Genomic DNA, 20269 nt, shown 5'->3' on the forward strand with positions numbered 1-20269 from the left:
GTGCTTGGAGCGATCATGAAATACGGGATTCTCTGATAAACGAATCCCACTCTGGTTGTTGCAGAGGATCACAGTAGTATCCAACGTATGTCCAAACAACTCACTGAAGAGCTTCCTCAACCAGACAGCCTCACAGGAGGCCATACTCGTAGCACTGTACTCTGCCTCAACGGAGCTCAAAGCCACCGTCGTCTGCTTCCTGCTCATCCAGGATATCGAAGCAGAACCCAAAGAGAAACAACACTTGGAAGTGCTCTTTTGTTCCACCACACTGCCTGCCCATTCAGCGTCGGAATATCCATGTAGCCTCACATCTCCGACAATGTATCTCAACCCATGAGTGATTGTGCCTTGAAGATATCTTAGTAGATTCTTGGCACCAATCCAATGTGAGTGATTAGGCTCAACCATATATTGGCTCAATGTGTTGACTGCAAAACAGATATCCGGACGGGAATTCACTAAGAACATCAATGCTCCTATGAGTTGACGGTACTTAGAAGCATTTTCGAAAACAGGTCTGACAACACTATTGCTTAACTTCTTGAAGTTAAGCTCCATCGAGCTAGTCACGGGCTTGCAGTCTACCATACCACATCTCTCCAATATCTTCACCACGTATTTTCCTTGTGATAGGAAAAATTCTCTTGGATTTTGCCAGACCTCCAGCCCTAGGAAATAGTGCATCAGTCCTAGGTCCTTCATCTCAAATTCGGAAGCCAGCTCCCTCTTACATTTGTGAATGAGAGGGTCTGCACCAATCAGAAAGAGGTCATCAAGATACAACACTAGTATGAGAGGCTTATCATCTTCAACCCTAAAGTAAAGGTTTGGATCGGCTTCACTCCTAGTGAATCCCAACTTCATCAAATAGCTATCGATCCTCTCATACCAAGCTCTGGGTGCTTGCTTCAGCCCATAGAGAGCTTTCTTCAACTTGCACACATGAGGTTCCCGATTATGAATCTCAAATCCCTCGGGTTGTTCTACATAGACTTCCTCTTTAATCGAACCATGCAAGAAAGCAGTCTTGACATCCATTTGATGTAGGTTCCATTCTTGCGAAGTAGCAAGGGCTATGATTGAGCGGATGGTGGTGTATCGGGCAATTGGTGCAAATATCTCATCGTAATCCACACCTTCCTTTTGAGAGAAGCCTCGAGCAACAAAGCGAGCCTAGTACTTTTCAACACTCTTATCCGCTCCATGCTTGATTTTGTAAAGCCATTACGAGGCGACAACTGATTTGTCTTGGGGTCTGGGGACCACATCCTAGACATCATTCTTCACGATGGATTCGTATTCTTCATTCATAGCATCCTTCCGTACTTGATGCTTCACGGCTTCTTCAAACAATGTAGGCTCGTTTTGAATGATAGTGCTCATAATGTCAAGTATCCCTGATACTTGGTTGACTTCTTGCTTTCACGGAAAGTCCCTCTTGGTGCAAGATGTCTCTCGGCATCTTCAAGAGTCCCCCTTAGCCATGAGGGCCTCTTCCTAGAGGAGGAGGGCTCTTGAGGAGGAGGATCATTAGGATCCATAGGTTCTTCAACATGCGGTATCGTTTCATCTTCCTTTTCATCCGGCTTCCTAGTGTCAGCGTCTTTATCCTTCCTTGGAATAGAAAGATTGTCAACCTTGCTAAGAGCCAAATCTTTATCAAAGGTGACATCATGACTTATCACAACTTCCCTTTGACTAGCCACATAAATTCTATAGCCCTTAGAATTTTCGCTATAGCCCACAAAGATTCCTTTCTTTCCAGATGCACCCAATATGCTTCTTTTCTCCTTCGACACATGAAAATATATGGGACTTCCAAAAGTTCTAAAATGAGAGACATCAGGTTTCTTACCAGTGAACATTTCTTCGGGAGTCTTAGAGTCCGATGCTTGATGAGGGCATTAGTTTTGAACATATACGACAGTATTCGTGGCTTCGGCCCATAGAAACTTCAGAAGCCTTTGATCATGAAGCATGGCACAAACAACTTCCACAATCGTACGATTCTTCCTTTCAGCCACACCATTCTGCTCAGGGGTGTATGGTGTTGTGGTCTCCCTCTTAATGCCAACTTCTTTGCAAAAGTCATGGAACTCATTGGATTCATACTCGTTCCCATTATCAGTCCTTAATATCTTGATTCTCTTCTCGGTTTGATTTTTGATCAAGGCTTTGAAGTGACGGAACCAGGTGAACACTTCATCCTTTTTTTTCAAGAAGTAGATCCAAGTCTTGCGAGAATAATCATCTATAAAAGTGAGATAATATAGATATCTTCCCAAAGAGTTTACGGGCATCATACCAGATATGTCGGAGTGAACCAACTGCAAAATGTCTGAGGTCTTGCTATTACTTGAGGGGAATGGTTCCCTTTTAAGAATTCCTTCGGCACATCCCAAACATACACCTTCATGCTCTACTTTGAACTCGGGTATCCCTGTCACCATCTATCTTACATCGGGTAGAGCCTTATAATAAAGGTGGGCAAACCTTCGGTGCCATAGTTTAGATTGTAGAGATGTGTCGCAAGACATGGCCCCCAATGGACTTCCTCCAACTTGATATAAAGAGTCAACCCAAAACCCAAGAGTAAAAGCATCTTTAAAATTCTTTTTCCAAACACGTACCTTTCCATCGATGAATGCCACCTTGTAGCCTTTGTCTTCCATTGCCGAAATGGACACCAGGTTTTTCTTGAGATCAGGCACATATAAGACTTCTTGTAAATGGATTGTGTTACCTTGATTCAATTGAAGGGTAACATTCCCTACACCCTTTACGGGATAGGCGGCATTGTCTCCAAGAATAATCTCCAAGTTTGTCTTCTTCTCTACCAAATTAGAGAACTTCCTTGTAACCAGTAAAGTACCTTGAGGCACCACTATCAATAAGCCAATATCCCAACGAGTCCGAAGGAGAGGTAGTGGAGAGGGTTGATATAAGATAATAATCATCTTGCTTATTGTTAACAACATTTGATTCATACCTGGAGTTCATTGCTTTCTTGGAGGGTTGACCATTTCCTTGATTTCCCACATTCCTCTTTCCTTTGCTATTGGACATGCCATTCCTTTGATTGTTGTTGTTGAAGTTGCCCCTGGAGTGATTGTGATCACCATCATGTGATGTGTCCTTTCTATTTGGACACTCCCTCTCATAGTGGCCAAATTTATTGCAAACAAAGCATCTTCCCTTCCTTCCACCCATCGATCTGGGCTTTCCTTTGAAATGACCTTTAGACCCAGAATTATTTCTCCTTTTGGCATGAGAGCAGAAAGCAGTGGGATTACCTCTATTTGAAGGCATTTCTTGCTCCACCATCCTTGTCTCTTCTTGAATGCATATCGACATCAATTCTTCAAACCCCTGAATTCGATCATTATTGAGAAGAGTGGTTCTAAATATATACCATTCGGATGGGAGCCCTCCAAGGGTAGTGATAGTTAGTTCCCTGTCAGGAATGACTTCTCCAATTGATAGAAGATCATTCTTGATCTCAGTGATCCTTAAGAAGTAGGATTGAATATCCTCGTCCTTGCCCTTCTTAATATCTTTCAACTTATTTTTGAGGAACAAAACTTGATTTGCATCACTAACCTTAAACATGCTTACCAATTTGTTGTAGATCTCCTTGGAGGTGATCAAATCGGAGATGTAGGCCACCAAACGCTTGTCAATAGAATTTCAGATAATCTTTTTTGCTTTGACTTCACCCTTAGTGTACTTGTTCTTTGTAGCAGCCATTGCATTTGATGGAGGCTCTGAGATTTTACCTTTCACATAATCCAACACTTCTTGTTCTTCTAATGTCAGATCAAGAGACATCTTCCATCCATGATAGTCGGACTTCTCACGGAGCTTGTCTTCGGTCGGGAAGTGGAGTGAGGAACCCATTGAGCCTTTTGTCCTTTCCTCTTGTCTTTGGTGATTGCTCTTCACTCTTGCTTGGGCTTTGTCTTCACCTCAACTCTGATACCATGTTAATTTTGGTATGTTCTTATGCTTAAGAGCAATTTACTTCAAATTTTCTTATAAGCCCAATATGAATTTCTAGAATAGCAATCACATCAGCATGATAGTAAAATGCAAATAGAACATAAATATAAATAGTAGAAGACAAGCCAAGACAAGAGGACACAAGATGTGGCACTAGTCAGGGACAAACCCAATGTGAGGAAACCCTTGACCAAATCTTCTTATATTCTTCAATAATTTAGCAAAGAGATAGAGATAGTACAATTATAAAAATCTGTAATTTTATGACAACAACAACAAAACCCTAACTAGCAAAGTCAAAGTTGGTCGAACACGTCAGATTTGACCTCTAACCAATCCCAGTCAACGCTCACTCAACTTGGCCTCCAACAACAGGGAAAGTCAACCCAAAACAGTTCAAAAAAGGTACAATCAAACTTCAGTCAACATTGGGACAGATCTGCGGTCAACCTTTGATAGTGAATGCTAGTCAAAGTGTGGCCAAAATAGGTCAATGGAGCTGTCTAGAAATGTGGCCTGCCTAGGAGAGGTAGCCTAACCCAATCTGCATGGAAGAATCAATCATTGTTGGTCAGCGTTATCAAATCTGCCCACCTGCAGCTTGGTCAACCCTATTCATTGTTGCCCTAATCAGAATCTGCATCCTCCTTCCCACGTGTGAGAGATCTGCTCCTCCAACGCATACCCAATCAAGCTAGGAGAGAGAAGAATGTGAGATGAGATGAGTGAGTTTATGCCACAAGGTCTCCTCCTTTTATATGCCACGTTGAGGATATGCTGGGGGTGAAAATGACTATTTTGCTTGCTGTCTGATCTTGACAAATTGTCAAGAATACAAATAAATTCATATCTCCATGAATACATGTCGAAATCAGATGATCGTTAGATCAATCCTACACCTCTCGATGGGAGGAATCCAAAAAAAGTATCAGCTGCCATAAATAACGTGACCCATATGGAGTTTGGCCCTAGTTGCCAATTTTAACACTTAGAAGCCTAATTAGGGCCGCGACCTACCAAGAAAGGTCTCGAAGAGGCTATAACTAGGGATTTTTTCCCTCAAATCCCCACAACTAGACCAATAATGCCTTCTAACCCTTGCAGCTAGGACAATCAAGGCCAAAAATGCTGAGAGAGCGCCCAAAACTTGATTGTAACCTTGAAAAACAAACTACAAACCACTTCAAAAAATAATTGCTCAAGAAAACCCCAGTTGCAGCAGCGAACAAGCCCTCTAGGGCTAGCGTTTTGTCTCCCAGGCCTATCGTCCAAAATTAGGCACTTGGGTCTCATAGATTAGGTCCTAAAAGGCCTAGATCCACCCTCAAATTACCAACGCACTCCCTCGGTAGGCTGGACAACTCCTTCTAAGGCTGACGCTGGCCCTGAAACCCTAGCAATTTGGGATGAATGATGGTTAGTCACCTTTGCTTTAGATTTGCCTTTGAAATTTTGAAATTAAGTGCCCACATGATGAATAAATAGAGCACAAGACAAAAGATCTAGAAATTTCTAAAATAAAACCCCAAATTATTATTTACAAATGAGAAAAATAATTTACAAGGGTTAGAAATAATTTACAATAATCTACACGAGAAAAGTAACTTTGATTAGCGAATAATTCATTCATAGGCCCAGTAGACAAAAAAAAATATTTTGATGTAAATAATTTTAAATAAACGCACAAACCCAAACTTTGGGAAATAAATTCGTTAGATAAGTTCAAGGTTCAAACAAAATGTGATCACCTCAAAGTCCATGAACTGCACCTTTTACCAAGGGCTGAATCACTTGAAAATATCTCTATACACTTGAAAGATAGATGATTAGCTTCATAGGGGTTCAATTCATGCAAACAGGCTAGTGATCTAAAGATATCTGCTAGATCCACCAAATTCAATGTGTTTACTCTAGCCAAAAACCTAAAGCGAGATACCCACGCTAATAGATAGTCCAACCATTGGTTATAAAATAATGATCTTCAGTTAAAACATAAAATTAGAGCATTAAATCAATTCAACACACACCATGAATCATTGAGCGAGAGACACCTTGAATTGAATCCCCAAAGTCTATTTATTGATGCAAAAATTCCAACAGAGCTTAGCTCAGTACAAAAGATTTTCAACAACCGTTCATTGTTATAATGAGGAGCTTGAGAGCTTCCTTATATAGAAAAAATGATAGGGAATAACCCCTCTAAGTGGAAATAACGGATAGCTTGACTTGATCTTAGAGAATAATGACTAGTTGCTACTTGATCCATGCCAAAATCAAATCCTGTCCCTTGATCTTGAAAAAAATCGAATTTGTTGATGAAGGCCTTGATCCTCGTCCAAAAAATATTTTTTCCAAACCCATTTTCCTTGAAAAATGATCCTTGATTCAACCACCATGCTCCAAAGTCTCAATTTTTCTCAAAAAATTGACTTTTCCTTTGATGGAGGACCTCAAAAAATTAACCTTTTTCGGACCCATGAATTTTTGAGGGTTTTTTTTGATAATTTTTTGTTGGAGTCTAATTAAGTTTCCTTTCATTTTATTTTTTGGATAATTCTTGGCTAATATTAATTTTTAGTTTTGCCAGGAATGAAATTTAAAAAGACTCAAGTGGGGATTAATTATTTTTCCACCCTCTAAGTGCATCTAAAAAATATTTTGGTGCTAATGTTCTAATTATGAGGAACCATTCACCAAAAATATTTCTAAACACACTTTTACTTCAAATATTACAATATCAACCCTTAGAAGGGGAAATACACACACACATAGGCCACTTGAGACTCAACCAAATTTTGCGACAAGACACATGATCTAGTATGAAAAATACATAGATTCGATAAACACTAGGACTCACCTAAGACCTCGTCAATGAGTGCCACCCTAGCTTTGGGGTATATCTGGGAGAAAAACTTTTGCCAATTATCCATGTTTAGAAACACAAATAATTTGGGGAGGTTAAAAAACTACCTAGAGTGAAACTATTTGAGAAGAATGTTGATTTGGGGTAGCATTAGATGTGCTCTAGCCATGAAAATTGGCGGAGAGGCTAAAACACATGAGATCTCCAAGACCCATAAATGGTTTTGGCAAATTCTAACCGTTTTGAGAGATATTAAAATAATTAATATTTTTGATGGAGTTCCTAAGTCTAAACTTAGAAAAATTAAAATATTAATGGGTATTAATATAAAACTGGGTTAGAAGGTTCCAAAAGTCATGGATCAAGCATAATCTAATCTTAGCCGTTGATTAGAGATTTAGCCTCGACCGTTGATGGACCAATGAGAAAAGTATAAGAGGAGGCTTGAGGGTCAGTTGGAGAACACAACAAGAGATCAAGAATTCAATTTTCTGGGGTAGGGATTGCTGAGGAAATTGAGTGAGTGATCTGAGTTGCAGTTGAGGGGCAGTGAATACATAACAGAGAGGTAGAGTTAGTAGCAGGAAGATCAGCGCAGCGCTGGGAGAGGTTGACGCAGAGCCAACTAGAGGCTACGCAGAGGCAACTAGTGGCCACGCAGAGGCAGCCAGGAGTTGCGCAGAGCTAGAGAGGGCTAGCATGTGAGACACAAAAGGTCTAGGGGCTGACGTAGAGGCTCCAGAAGTTGATGCAGAGCACAAAGAGGCTAACGCAGTGTCTAGAGGCAACGTTGGGAGAAGTTCGTGGGACAGATTGAGAGCTGGAGTGCTGGATAGGTTGACGCAGTCCCTATTAGAGTGATGTAGAGCAACATAAGCTGCATTGTTGCTGTGGGATCGTTCATTCGGTGATTTAGCTGGAATATTTGTCTCTGATTGAGAGGTACCTCTGTTGAGGGAATTCTCTGTTGGGTGAGCCATTTCTGGCACCTAAGTTGTATGCTGAAACTGTATAATAATAAAACCCTCTGAATAGCTGCACCAGTTTTCTTGCATTGGGTTTTTCCGGGGACATTAGTCCAAAAACAACGATGTCACTTGTGTCCTTGTTTACTTTTCAGTTGATGATCTGTTTGTGTTGATACTATACTTGTATTTATTTTCAATATTTACATGGTAAATAACTTGTTAAGTAATTGAACAAGTAGGAAGAAATAAATCAGATAGTATATGAAGAATTTCTAATGGGTTAAACTTAGAAATTCCAACATGGTACCAGAGGAGGTTGCAGATCACAGGATAACTGAACGCATCAACCAAGCAGAGTAGTAGTTGCAGAAACAATTGTCCCGAGTGATAGAAGCTGTTCCTAGCTGAAAGCAGCAAGGAAGGGGTGATGCAGAGGGCCTGCGTCATTAGTTCGAGCCAGGAGGAGGATCAACGCAAAGGCAGAGAGGAGCAAATCTGACCTACATAGTGCCCAGTCATCTTTCTCAGTCATGAAGGATCGACGCTGTGGCCAGGAGGTGTAGATTTTGCCGGTACCGAGATTGCGTAGAGCCTAGATGTTCAGTCCTTCAAGTTGCTGGGGTATAGGAGGCTACAAATAATTTGCAGAGCGAAGCTGGTGGGGTACTGTGGTCAGAACATTACCTAACAGGGTAAGACCAAGGAGGAGGGATTTCCAAAAAGGAAATCGAGAATCAGAGAGAGTCGAACTGAGGACTTTCAGGAGGGAAGTAAAGAGATTCAGAGGAGTCGGAAGAAGAGCAGCAAGATGGCAGTGATTGGGTGAGCCATTTCTGGCACCTAAGTTGTATGTTGAAACTGTATAATAATAAAACCCTCTGAATAGCTGCACCGGTTTTCTTGCATTGGGTTTTTCTGGGGACATTAGTCCAAAAACAACGATGTCACTTGTGTCCTTGTTTACTTTTCAGTTGATGATATGTTTGTGTTGATACTATACTTGTATTTATTTTCAATATTTACATGGTAAATAACTTGTTAAGTAATTAAACAAGTAGGAAGAAATAAATCAGATAGTATATGAAGAATTTCTAACGGGTTAAACTTAGAAATTCCAACATGGTACCGGAGGTGGTTGCAGATCACAGGATAACTGAACGCATCAGCCAAGCAGAGTAGTAGTAGCAGAAACAACCGTCCCGAGTGACAGAAGCTGTTCCTAGTTGAAAGCAACAAGGAAGGGGTGACGCAGAGGGCCTGCGTCATTAGTTCGAGCCAGGAGGAGGATCAACGCAAAGGCAGAGAGGAGCAGACCTGACCTACATAGTGCCCAGTCATCTTTCTCAGTCATGAAGGATTGACACTGTGGCCAGGAGGTGTAGATTTTGCCGGTACCGGGATTGCGTAGAGCCTAGAGGTTCAGTCCTTCAAGTTGCTGGGGTATAGGAGGCTACGGATAATTTGCAGAGCGAAGCTGGTGGGGTACTGTGGTCAGAACATTACCTAACAGGGTAAGACCAAGGAGGGATTTCCAGAAAGGAAATCGAGAATCAGAGGGAGTCGAACTGAGGACTTTCAGGAGGGAAGTAAAGAGACTCAGAGGAGTCGGAAGAAGAGCAGCAAGATGGCAGTGATTGGGATGAGAGATTAGGATAGACTGGACGGGGCTTCCAACTTCATAGTCTAGAAGGCCAAGATCTTGTCCATTCTAGACAGGTATCGCATCAAGCACTTCGCCTTGAAAACGATAGCGATCCCAGTTGACCCAGCTGAAAATGAGAAGTACGAGGAGGCAATGGCCAGGGCAAAGTGCATCATCCTTCATGGGGTCAAGGATCATGTGGTGCCGCATATTGCGGAGAAGGACATGCAAATGAGATGTTCGAAGCCCTGAAGAAATTGTACCAGCATATTTCTGTGCAGAGGAAGATGTTACTTGAAAATCAACTGCGGTCATACCAGATGTAGAAGGGAGAAAAGATAGATGTCTTCCTTGGTGGATTGAAGGAGATTCATTATCAGCTAACTTCCATAGGGGCCACACCAGATCAGGAACTGATGGTGAGGACTGCATTGAACGCAGTCTCAGAGGATTGGGAGGTATTTGTCTAGAGCATACTGGGCAGGTCGAGCCTTCCAGATTGGGAGGAACTGTGGGCGGCTCTTCGTCAAGAAGAGATTAGACGAGTGACCAAGGCGGGGAGTAGCGGAAAAGGGGTCAAAATCAAGAAGGAGGAAGAAGAAGATGTGGCTCTCGCATTTGAGGGAAAGCAAGAGAAGAGGAAGAAGAAGGACCTCTCCAAGGTCAAGTGCTTCCATTGTGGGGAACTGGGTCATTATGCGAACCAATGTCCTAGGAAGAAGAGGAAGGGAGAGGCTTCTGAGACCAAGGCAGTGTTAGGGAGGGCAGAGAAAGAAGTCGAGACTGTTGATGATTGTACCATGAGTGCTCATGTGCCACTTGAGAGAAAGTGGGGAGACATCGAGCTATAGTTAGACGGACTACAAGCGATGAGGGGCAAGATCCTCGAGGTACCCAACCTCTTGGATTATACCTTGCTAAGATAATGATATTAATTAAGATTTGTTTCTCATTAGTACCCTATATTGTTTTTTTATGTGCAGATGGAATTGTTCTCTGAATGGGTGTATATGTGCATAAGTATTATGTTTATTTCGGTAGAGACGGATGCAGATGAAGCGACAGAGAGTGCTACAGTGCAGGAGTCCCGAGACATCGCATAGGCTGGTAGGGTGCAACAGTGCGAGAAGCACAGAAGTCTTGCACCAGTGCAGGATGACACGGAGAGGTCTGCAACAGTGCGAGATGCATGAAGTTTTTGCAACAGCGCAGAGGTCAGTAGAGGGAGCACTTGCTAGCAGCAAAGGGAGCTTCAACATCGAGAGAGTCTCTAGCCTGACAGGGATGTCAGAGTTGGGTGGATCAATTACTTCCTTCTCAGTAACTGGGTTGTAGTGCAACAGTTAGCAGTGGCAGTGCTATGGGCAGCACGATGCAGCGTGAGGAGAAGGGGATGCAGTGCAGATGCAACAATGGCAGTGGCAGGGCCATGGGCAACAACACGGATGTAGAGGGAGCTGTCGTACAGATGCAGTTGTGGCAGTGGAAGGGCCATGGGCAACAATATAGGATGTAGCAGTGCAGAGGGTGTTGGGCAGGGAGGCCTAGCATTAGCACAGGGACCGATGTTGGATGATTAGGGTGATACTCAGTAAGGAGTATTACTAGAGCACAATCCTTGCTAAGAGGGAGTGTTGATTTGGGGTAGCTTCGAATGTGCTCTAGCCATGAAAATTGGTGGAGAGGCTAAAGCACATGAGATTTCCAAGACCCAGAAATGGTTTTGGCAGATTCTAATTGGTTTGGGAGATATTAAAATAATTGATATTTTTAATGGAGTTCTTAAGTCTAAACTTAGGAAAAATAAAATATTAATGGGTATTAATATAAAACTAGGTTAGAAGGTTTCAAAAGTCATGGATCAAGCCAAATCTAATCTTAGCCGTTGATTAGAGATTTAATGTCGGCTGTTGATGGACCAATGAGAAAAATATAAGAGGAGGCTTGAGGGTCAGTTGGAGAACACACCAAGAGAGATCAAGACTTCGATTTTCTGGGGCAGGGTTTGCTGAGGAAATCAAATGAGTAATTTGAGTTGCAACTGAGGGGCAGTGAATACATAACAGAGAGGCAGAGTTAGTACCAGGAGGATCAGCGCAGAGCTAGGAGAGGTTGACGCAGAGCCAGCTAGAGGCTACGCAAAGGCAGCTAGTGGCCACACAGAGGCAACCAGGAGCTGCGCAGAGCCAGAGAGGGCTAACATGTGAGATGCAGAAGGTCTAAGGGCTGACGCAGAGGCTCCAGAAGCTGACGTAGAGCCCAGAGAGGCTGACGCAGGGCCAGAGAGGCTGACGCAGGGCCTAGAGGCAGCGCTGGGAGAAGTTTGTGGGATAGACTGAGAGATGGAGAGCTGGATAGGGTGACGCAGTCCCTATTAGAGTGACGCAGTCCCTATTAGAGTGACGCAGAGAAACAGAAGCTGCATTGTTGCTGTGGGATCGTTCATATGGTGATTTAGCTGGAATATCTGTCTCTGACTGAGAGGTACTATTGTCGAGGGAATTCTCTGTTGGGTGAGCCATTTCTGGCACCCAGGTTTTATTTTGAAACTGCATATTAATAAAACCCTCTGAATAGCTGCACCAGTTTTCCCGCATTGGGTTTTTCTGGGGGCATTAGTTCAAAAACAACGGTGTCACTTGTGTGCTTGTTTACTTTCAGTTGATGATCTGTATGTGTTGATACTGTACTTGTATTTATTTTCAGTATTTACATGGTAAATAACTTGTTAAGTAATTGGACAAGTAGGAAGAAATAAATCAGATAGTACAGGAAGAGTTTCTAACGGGTTAAACTTAGAAATTTTAACAAAGAATCATAGGCTTACCTAGGTGTTGTTACATGGCTTAAAGTCATACTAGAATCATTTACAATAATTTTGCAGAATTTGGTATTACAATGATGAAATTGACTTAAAATATTTGATCCAATGCTTTATACTCTGCATCTCGGACTGTTGACATGTACATGGTCAACAAGGTGTATATGTGTATCTCCATTTGAGTGCTTATAGTTTATTCTTTCTGTATGAAATTTAAATATTGCAATCGTATTCATGCATTCATCCATTTTTACATCATTGGCCATAGTGAGAAATGAAATTGCATGGACTCACAATCCCTAGTATTTTGAGTATTGTTTCTTATTTGTGGCTTGTATAATGATTCATGTCTGTTAATGAACTCTCCAGTAAGTAATTAATTGTCTCCTTTTGTGACAATGGAGCATGCAGTGTTTCTAGGAGAAAATAACTTATAAATCTTGTGTTATAGCTTATAATGGTCATCTAAAGTATAGATTGAAGGCATAATAATAAAGTCACTTTACGACTTAGTCTAGTTTATGCTTAGTGTTGTGTCAATGATTCAAAGTTCAGTTAGGTCATTTTAGGGTTTATGGATGATGTGTTTATGTCATTTGTTTGTTATCAAGAGATGGTTGTTGTCTTCATTTGACTAAAAATCCTTAGTATTTCTCTTTAACCAAACATATCCCATACTGAAGCTTACAATATATATGCTTTCCTAAAATAATCTCACGTGGAGTAGCACATATGACACATGCCATAATGAAACTTAGAATAGTCTATAAGGATAACTGTCTACCCTGAGTAACACAAGTTCTGTCATTGAGACAAATTATAGAACTTACAATAAAAAACAATGTTCTATTATTGAGGGGATGGGTCCCATGGCCATCCAATGCATTTTGAACGAAGAAAAAAGTTTACCCAAATGATGCTCCTACTCTCCTAACATGATTCTAGATAAGATAAGAGTCTCTGTTCAATCTCAGATGATAGGAGAGACACACCTATGGAAAAGGCCATAAAATTTTTCTCCTCCTCATTACGTGACAGATCAAAGGGGAACTAAGGCTTCTACATCCTGACCCTCCTCCGGGGCATTCCTCGAGAGAGTGTTATGCATTTTGGGCTGTTAGATCTCAATTATTAGTATGGTTTCATTCATTGTTCCATGCTTGCTTCTCACGCTGCCCAACGAAGCCCTCTCAACTGTAGTTATTCACCTGAGGAGATCCTTTGGTTGTGCACAGGCCTTGTCTCTATGGTAGATGTGGAGTCTAGAAATTCCTTCTCTGCTGTGACAATTTCTTCACTCTATGAGTCCTGATACTGCCTTTTCTTCTTCCTGTTTTGCCCTTATTTCTACTTCTACGGTAATTGTATAGTACGCCACTGTTACATCGTATCAATGGAAATAGAAATTCATAATTGCTTGTTTGTAACTTTTTCCTTACTCTTAGCTTTTAGCTTCTAGATTTTAAGAGAAGTTTTTGCAGTCCTATTCCTTATCATTATTAATGTACTTTTGAGTCCTATTGACCTACTTTTGCTGTCATTTGTGCATATTAGAAAGATTATCTCATATCATCTTCAATCGTTTAATTACCTATAGCTGTTTTATTTGATTTTGACATTTGATAGCGTAGGAGTAATATTATTCTTAGGCATAGCCCTTGGCTTTCTTTTTAATGTGATTGCTGTTGGACTATTATCTCGTCATCTAGAAAACATAAAGAAAAAGATTAGAACAGGGCAACAAAGTAATTTCTGGAAGAATAAATAATTTAGAGTAAACTAATAATTTCTTATTTGGAAATGGTACATGGCATTGTATATCTATTACTACCATTTTGTGGATATTTTGGATACATTTCAAGAACTGAAGAGTTTTTCATTAGAGCCTTTTAGAATTTCCTGCAAAGCTTCTTCTGCGAAGTCTTTACTTGCCAGGACATGGTATGACTGTTCTAGAATTTAGTGTCTTGCTTTTATTCTATGACTGGTGATGAACAATATGTTTTGTTAATCAGCACCGACCTTTTTTCAGGGTAGCCAATATCGACCGACGAAAATCCCTTTGCAGTCAGTGAGACCTTTCGAATATCAAGAGGTGATCAGGCTTATGAGCACATTTATTTGTTCAAAAACAATGTCATTGTATGGGAATGCCCTTGAAAAATTTAGTTCGTGGTTAACAGGTCGTATTGAAGGATGAACCTGATTTAGATCCAAATGATCAAGATGCTGTTCTAGAATTTCTAGATAAAGTGGTGAGTTTTTCATTCATAGGAAACCATAACTTATTCTATATATCCTATTATCCTGTTTTATTGTTGTTGAGTATGTATTCATTGCATTGCTATTGAGGCTTTATAATCTTCTTTATATTCTTAGAATTCAGGAATTTTTAATCTTGCAGGTAAAAGATATGATTATACTGGCTGAAAGAAAGAAAGTTAGTCGTTCGGAACTCAAGATTCCTTTAGTTCGAATCAAGGTAGATTATTTTGCTCATGATATTAATTAGGATTTGTTTCTCATTAGTAACCTGTATTGTTTTTTTATGTGCAGATGGAATTGTTCTCTGAATGGGTGTATATGTGCACAAATATTATGTTTATTTCTTAGCTAGCTTTCTTATTCTACCCCTTCTACTGTTTATGCACCCATTTCTTATTTTTCCGCTTGATTTATACACTACTTTGCTGGTTACTTTACATTTTTTACTGCTATGAGTGTAGTATATATCTTAAGTTTTCGGGTTTCCCTTTGAAATTTGTGTTGGAGACTTGTCGCATGGCATCTGTCACAATGATCCCTTGTAAATGCATTACATGTCTATTCTCCCTCTGAAACCCTGCTGTGGCCCTTTATTGTAAATACATTACATGTCTATTCTCCCTCCTGAACCCTGCTGTGGCCCTTTATTGTTTGAACCCTGTCTTCGTTCCCTACTAAGCCCCATGTTTAGCTGGCTTTATTATTTTATCCCTTGTACTGTTTATGCACACATTTCTTCTTCTCTTTCACTCAATGTATATACTATTCTGCTGGTTGCTTACTTTTTATACTAGTATGAGTGTAGTATGTTTCTTAGATTTTATGGTTTCCTTTCAAAAATTTCTGTTGGAATTTTGTCTCATGGCATCTAGCACAATGATTTTTTGTAAATGCATCACATGTCTATCATCTCCTAAACCTTGCTGCAGCCACTTATTCATTGCTCATTTCCCATACTCCAATCCATAGTCTGCAATATCACGGGAGCATCTTCAGGAATATTCCTTGGCATCTTTTCACTACTCCCTTGTTAAAATTTGCAACTAGGGCCAAATTCCACTTTGGGACAGCTCATATGGTGGAGATGATTATTGCATTGGATTTCTCTTTTCAAGAGGTCCAATTTTGATACAAAGATCATCTCATTCTGACAAGAAGAAGTGGAATTTTGAATTTATTCTCTCATGCACAAATTGTCAAGGTCGGCTTCAGTCAAATGTAGGCTCAGGAAGCCCAATGGATGTGTCTCCTCACCCTCATTTGGACATCACTCATCGCAACATACATCTCTCTCTCCTCTCTTGATTGGTTTGTACAACTTGGGCAGCCTCTTTCTCTTCTTCACACTTGTGGTAGGAGGCCGAAAATTTCAGGACAAGGACAGGCCGAAATCTCAAAGCAATAGTCCAGCGTTGACTGGCGTTGACCAAGGTTGATTCGACCATCTTTGACTTAGGTTTTTAGGGTAGAATTCCAATTTCTCTAGGCCGAGTTGTTGGGCACATAAATCGAGGTGTTTTGGGCAAGTTGACTTCAGCATTGAATTCAGATTTGACTACATAAATTACAACAATGTTTCTCTCTTCATTGACTGGGTTTGACTGAACTGTTTTGGGCTGACTTTGACTCTTTGAAGGCTGAATTGGACTGCTGTTGACCGAGCTGCTTGGAGGACGTTTTGGTGCTGATTTGACCAGCGTTGACTTTTTGTTTAGGGCTGCAGTTGACCATTGTTGACTGCTGATTTTGACAGGGCTGTTTCAGGCAAGTAAATTTGATATTTGTACTCTTTCCCTCTGCTGAACTATTAAATAATAATAAGATTTGATCAAAGTGTTTTCCCCACATTGGGGTTTTTCCTTGGCATCCACCAAATCTTGTGTCCTCTTGTCTTGGCTTGTCTTCTGCACATGTTTTTATGTTCTATCTGTATTTACTATCGTTGTGTTTAAGTTAATGTGATTGCTACTGGAAATAATTGGAAATTGTCATTGGGCTGATAAGGAACATTGAAGTAAATTATGCTAAAGCATAAAACATACCATTGTTATCTAAAATTAACATGGTATCAGAGCTCAGGTGAAGACAAAGCCCAAGCAAGAGTGAGAAAAAGCAATCACTAAGGGAAGCTGTTGGACAAGAACTTGGAACTAGTCCCAATGACAACTACATCTTACTTCAAATTCGAGGACAAGCTTAAGGACAAATCTGACTATCATGCATGGAAGATGTCTCTAGATTTGACTTTGGAAGAAAATGATGCTGTGGACTATGTCAAAGGAAGAGTAGTGGAGCCTCCTTCAAATGCGTCTGCAATTGCACAAACAAAGTACAAGAAAGGTGAGGTTAAAGCTAAGAAAATTATTGTTGATTCTATTCAGAAGCCATTGGTTGGCTATATTTATGATTTGGAAACATCTAAGGAGATGTATGACAAGCTGGTTGGGATGTTCAAAGTAAATAATGCAATTCAAGTTCTCTTTCTCAAGAACAAGTTGAATGACATCAAGATGGATAGAGGAGAATCCATTCAATCCTACTTCATGAGGATTACCGAAATCAAGAATGATCTCATATCTATTGGAGAAGTCATTGGTGACATGGAACTCACTCTTTTTGCACTTGGAGGCCTTACAAGAGAATGGGATGTGTTTAACACTACCATCCTCAACAATGACAGGATTCTTGGATTTGATGAGTTATTGGCTAGACGCATTCAAGAAGAAATAAGGATGATGGAAAGAGACAAGCCCTCAAATGGAAACAATTCTACCGCCTTCTTTGCTCACACTAAGAGAAAGAACAATGTTGGTCCAAGAAGACAAGGTCAAGGGTTCAAGCTGAGATTCAAAGAAGGAAGAAAAGGAAGATGCTTCAATTGCAATAGTTTTGGCCACTTCGCTAGAGAGTTTCTTTACAAGAAGGATACTCCAAGAGATGATGAAAACAATAACAATAACTTCAAAGGCAATGGCAATCAAAGGAACAACAAGTTCAATAACAAAGCAAAGAGGAATGCTCGCGTTGCTCAAAATGGAAATGGTTGTCCTCCCAAGAAGTCAAGAAACTCTAGGTATGAAGAAGTTAATGTTATAAAGCAAAAGGAATTTTATCTTATTTCTACCCTCACCACCGCCTCTCCTCTGGGTACATTGGATCATTGGTTGATTAATAGTGGTGCCTCAAGGCACTTCACTGGGTACAAAGAGGCTCTCTTAAACTTGATTGAAAACAAGACAAATATGGAGATTATGCTTGGGGATAATGCCACTTATATAACGACCATAAACTGAAATTCGGAAATAACCAGAACTAAGTACAGTAAGAACAAAACTGAACCAGAATACAGTAAAAGAATTTGGACACCTACCTGAACTGCTGCTTGCTCTGGTGTTGCTCTGGTGATGTTGATGGTGTTGTGGTTGCTTCTGATGCCAATTACCGGGAAACCAATTCCACCCAGCCTAGACTGAGCAAAGCCTGGTTGCTCAATCCAGTAAGCTTCCCACAGAGGCTTACTGTCCCCCGTGCCCAGAACCTCAGACTGATTATAGCTCTTCTGATGGCAAAATCTCCCTCACTGCTGAATTCCTCCTCTGGTTTCTCGCTGTGTTCTCTCCCCCCGTTCTCGGTTCAGTTCTCCGGTTTTTAACTACGGGCGTGGCGGTGGCCGCCCTCCTACCTGCAACCACCGCCTTCCCTCCTCCCGACACGCCTTGCATGCATTCGAGACCATCAGATATTTGTACTGATCATTCACGCTTTATCAATCTGTTTTATTATATTGTTCATATATGTATTTTGATTATATAGCAAGGTTTGATTTATGTGTCCTTTTATATAAGTTTTAAATTAAATTTTTAATATAAAGTTTAAATTTTATATTTATTATAAAGTTTGTTTTATGTTTATTTTTTATTTTTATTTTTTTTATATGAAGTTTATTCATATAAAGTTTAGAACTTTAATTATTATAGAGGGGTCGTTACATACACTCCCCCTTAGAAAAACTTCGTCCCGAAGTTAGAGTTTTTATCTTATCTGATTGCTTATGATAGTAATTAGTAACCATTTCTTAGATTTTTAAAAAAATTTCATTTTAATATCAAGAGACCATAAAGTTAGAGTTTTAAGTTTATGATTTTGATGGATAAATTTTACCCTATCCAAGTTCCCAAGCTATTATAAAATCATCCTATCCTTCCTAATCTCTTCCGCTCCCATCCTATCCGTCCTCTACTGGAGTATGCCATGGCGTCAGTTTTATTGACCTAACCATTCATAAACTCTAAGGTGACAGCGTCGATTATACCGACCTGATTCCCAGTAGGCATCCGACAGTCATCATCACACGTCTAGGGGAGCGTGATTCACACAGTCCTCCCATGACTCCAGGGTTCGGAGGATAAACGGTGGGCAACACCTCCACCCCTCTCAATAGAATTCAGGGCTAACACCCTATCATAGAATCACTTGGAGCTTTAATTGTTCTGAGGTTCTGTCATCACGTGGTCATCCCGGTAACTGTCTATTACCTGCAATCGTACGCTTATCCATGCATCCGTAAAATGTGCATCAGCATATTCAAATAACTCACATATTATTCCTTTATTAATTCATTTTTGATACTACAATACAACATATTTTCTATATTCCACGCATGTCTTTTGTCTTTTATCTAGAATGTATTCACTTCCTGATTTCTATCCCATTGATCATATTGACATGTATAAATAAATCAGATCTATAATATCTTGATTTCTATCAGAAGTAAAATCATTCAACTGTCTTAACTTTACTTCAACATTTATAATTTAGTAAAATGAACCACATATATTGTTTTGGTATCCATGTACCTGCAGGAATTAAACATATATTATGCCCCAAAATTTCACGTTTATCCATAATCATTCAAAATGTTTCTGAATCTCTGATTGTAGTGAAGTAAATATATACTAAACATAATTTAAAGTTCTTCAAAATTGACATAGATTAGGGTATCTTTGGCATATGTCCGCTGTATCTTCCCAAGTTGCTGATCCAGGACTATACTTGTCCCATTGGACCTTAACTTGGTCCACCAGGCGGTTCCTCAGCTGTCGAACCCTACGTTCCAGTATACGTAATGGTTCGACCATTACGACTCCCTCGTCTGATACCTGCAATTCCTTCCATTGAAGGTTATGAGATAGATCAGCTATATAATGCCTTAATACAGAAACATGAAATACATTATGAATTCTATGCAGGTGGGGTGGCAGGGCAAGACGATAGGCAACAGGTCCAACTCTTTCCATGACCTTAAATGGTCCAATAAATCGAGGTGACAACTTTGTCCCTTTTCCGAATCGAATAGTACTTTTATTTGGTTTGATGCGGATGAAGACCTGATCCCCTACTTCATACCTCCTATCAATTCGGTGAGCATCCGCATAACTCTTTTGTCTATCCTGTGCTTCCTTTAATCTTTGTCTAATTTGTCTTACCTGCGCTTCCATTTCATGGATTAATTCTGGCCCTATTATCACTCGATCTTCTAACCTGTCCCAACTTAATGGAGTTCTGCAAGGTCTGCCATATAAAGCTTCAAATGGGGGCATCCCAATCGAACTGTGGTAACTGTTGTTGTATGCAAATTCGACTAAGGGTAAGTACTTTTCCCAATGTGATTGCTGATCCATCACATACATTCGCAACATGTCTTCAAG

At 40.3% G+C, this 20269-nt stretch overlaps 1 protein-coding gene across 3 annotated transcripts in view; it reads left to right on the forward strand.

Annotated features, from left to right (window-relative positions):
• The window catches only part of LOC149156421 (double-strand break repair protein MRE11-like), a 323361-nt gene that overhangs the window by 118967 nt on the left and 184125 nt on the right, over positions 1–20269 (forward strand). For all 3 annotated transcript variants that reach the window (XM_089438150.1, XM_089438149.1, XM_089438148.1), the window contains 3 exons: positions 14329–14391; positions 14480–14551; positions 14701–14778. In XM_089438150.1, the coding sequence (XP_089294276.1) occupies positions 14329–14391; positions 14480–14551; positions 14701–14778 (213 nt within the window). The remainder of the gene's footprint in view (positions 1–14328; positions 14392–14479; positions 14552–14700; positions 14779–20269) is intronic.

This window comes from Pinus tabuliformis, chromosome 9, assembly GCF_031772625.1.
Source record: "Pinus tabuliformis cultivar Carrire ecotype Pingquan chromosome 9, CPIR1, whole genome shotgun sequence".
Taxonomy (NCBI): Eukaryota; Viridiplantae; Streptophyta; class Pinopsida; order Pinales; family Pinaceae; genus Pinus; species Pinus tabuliformis.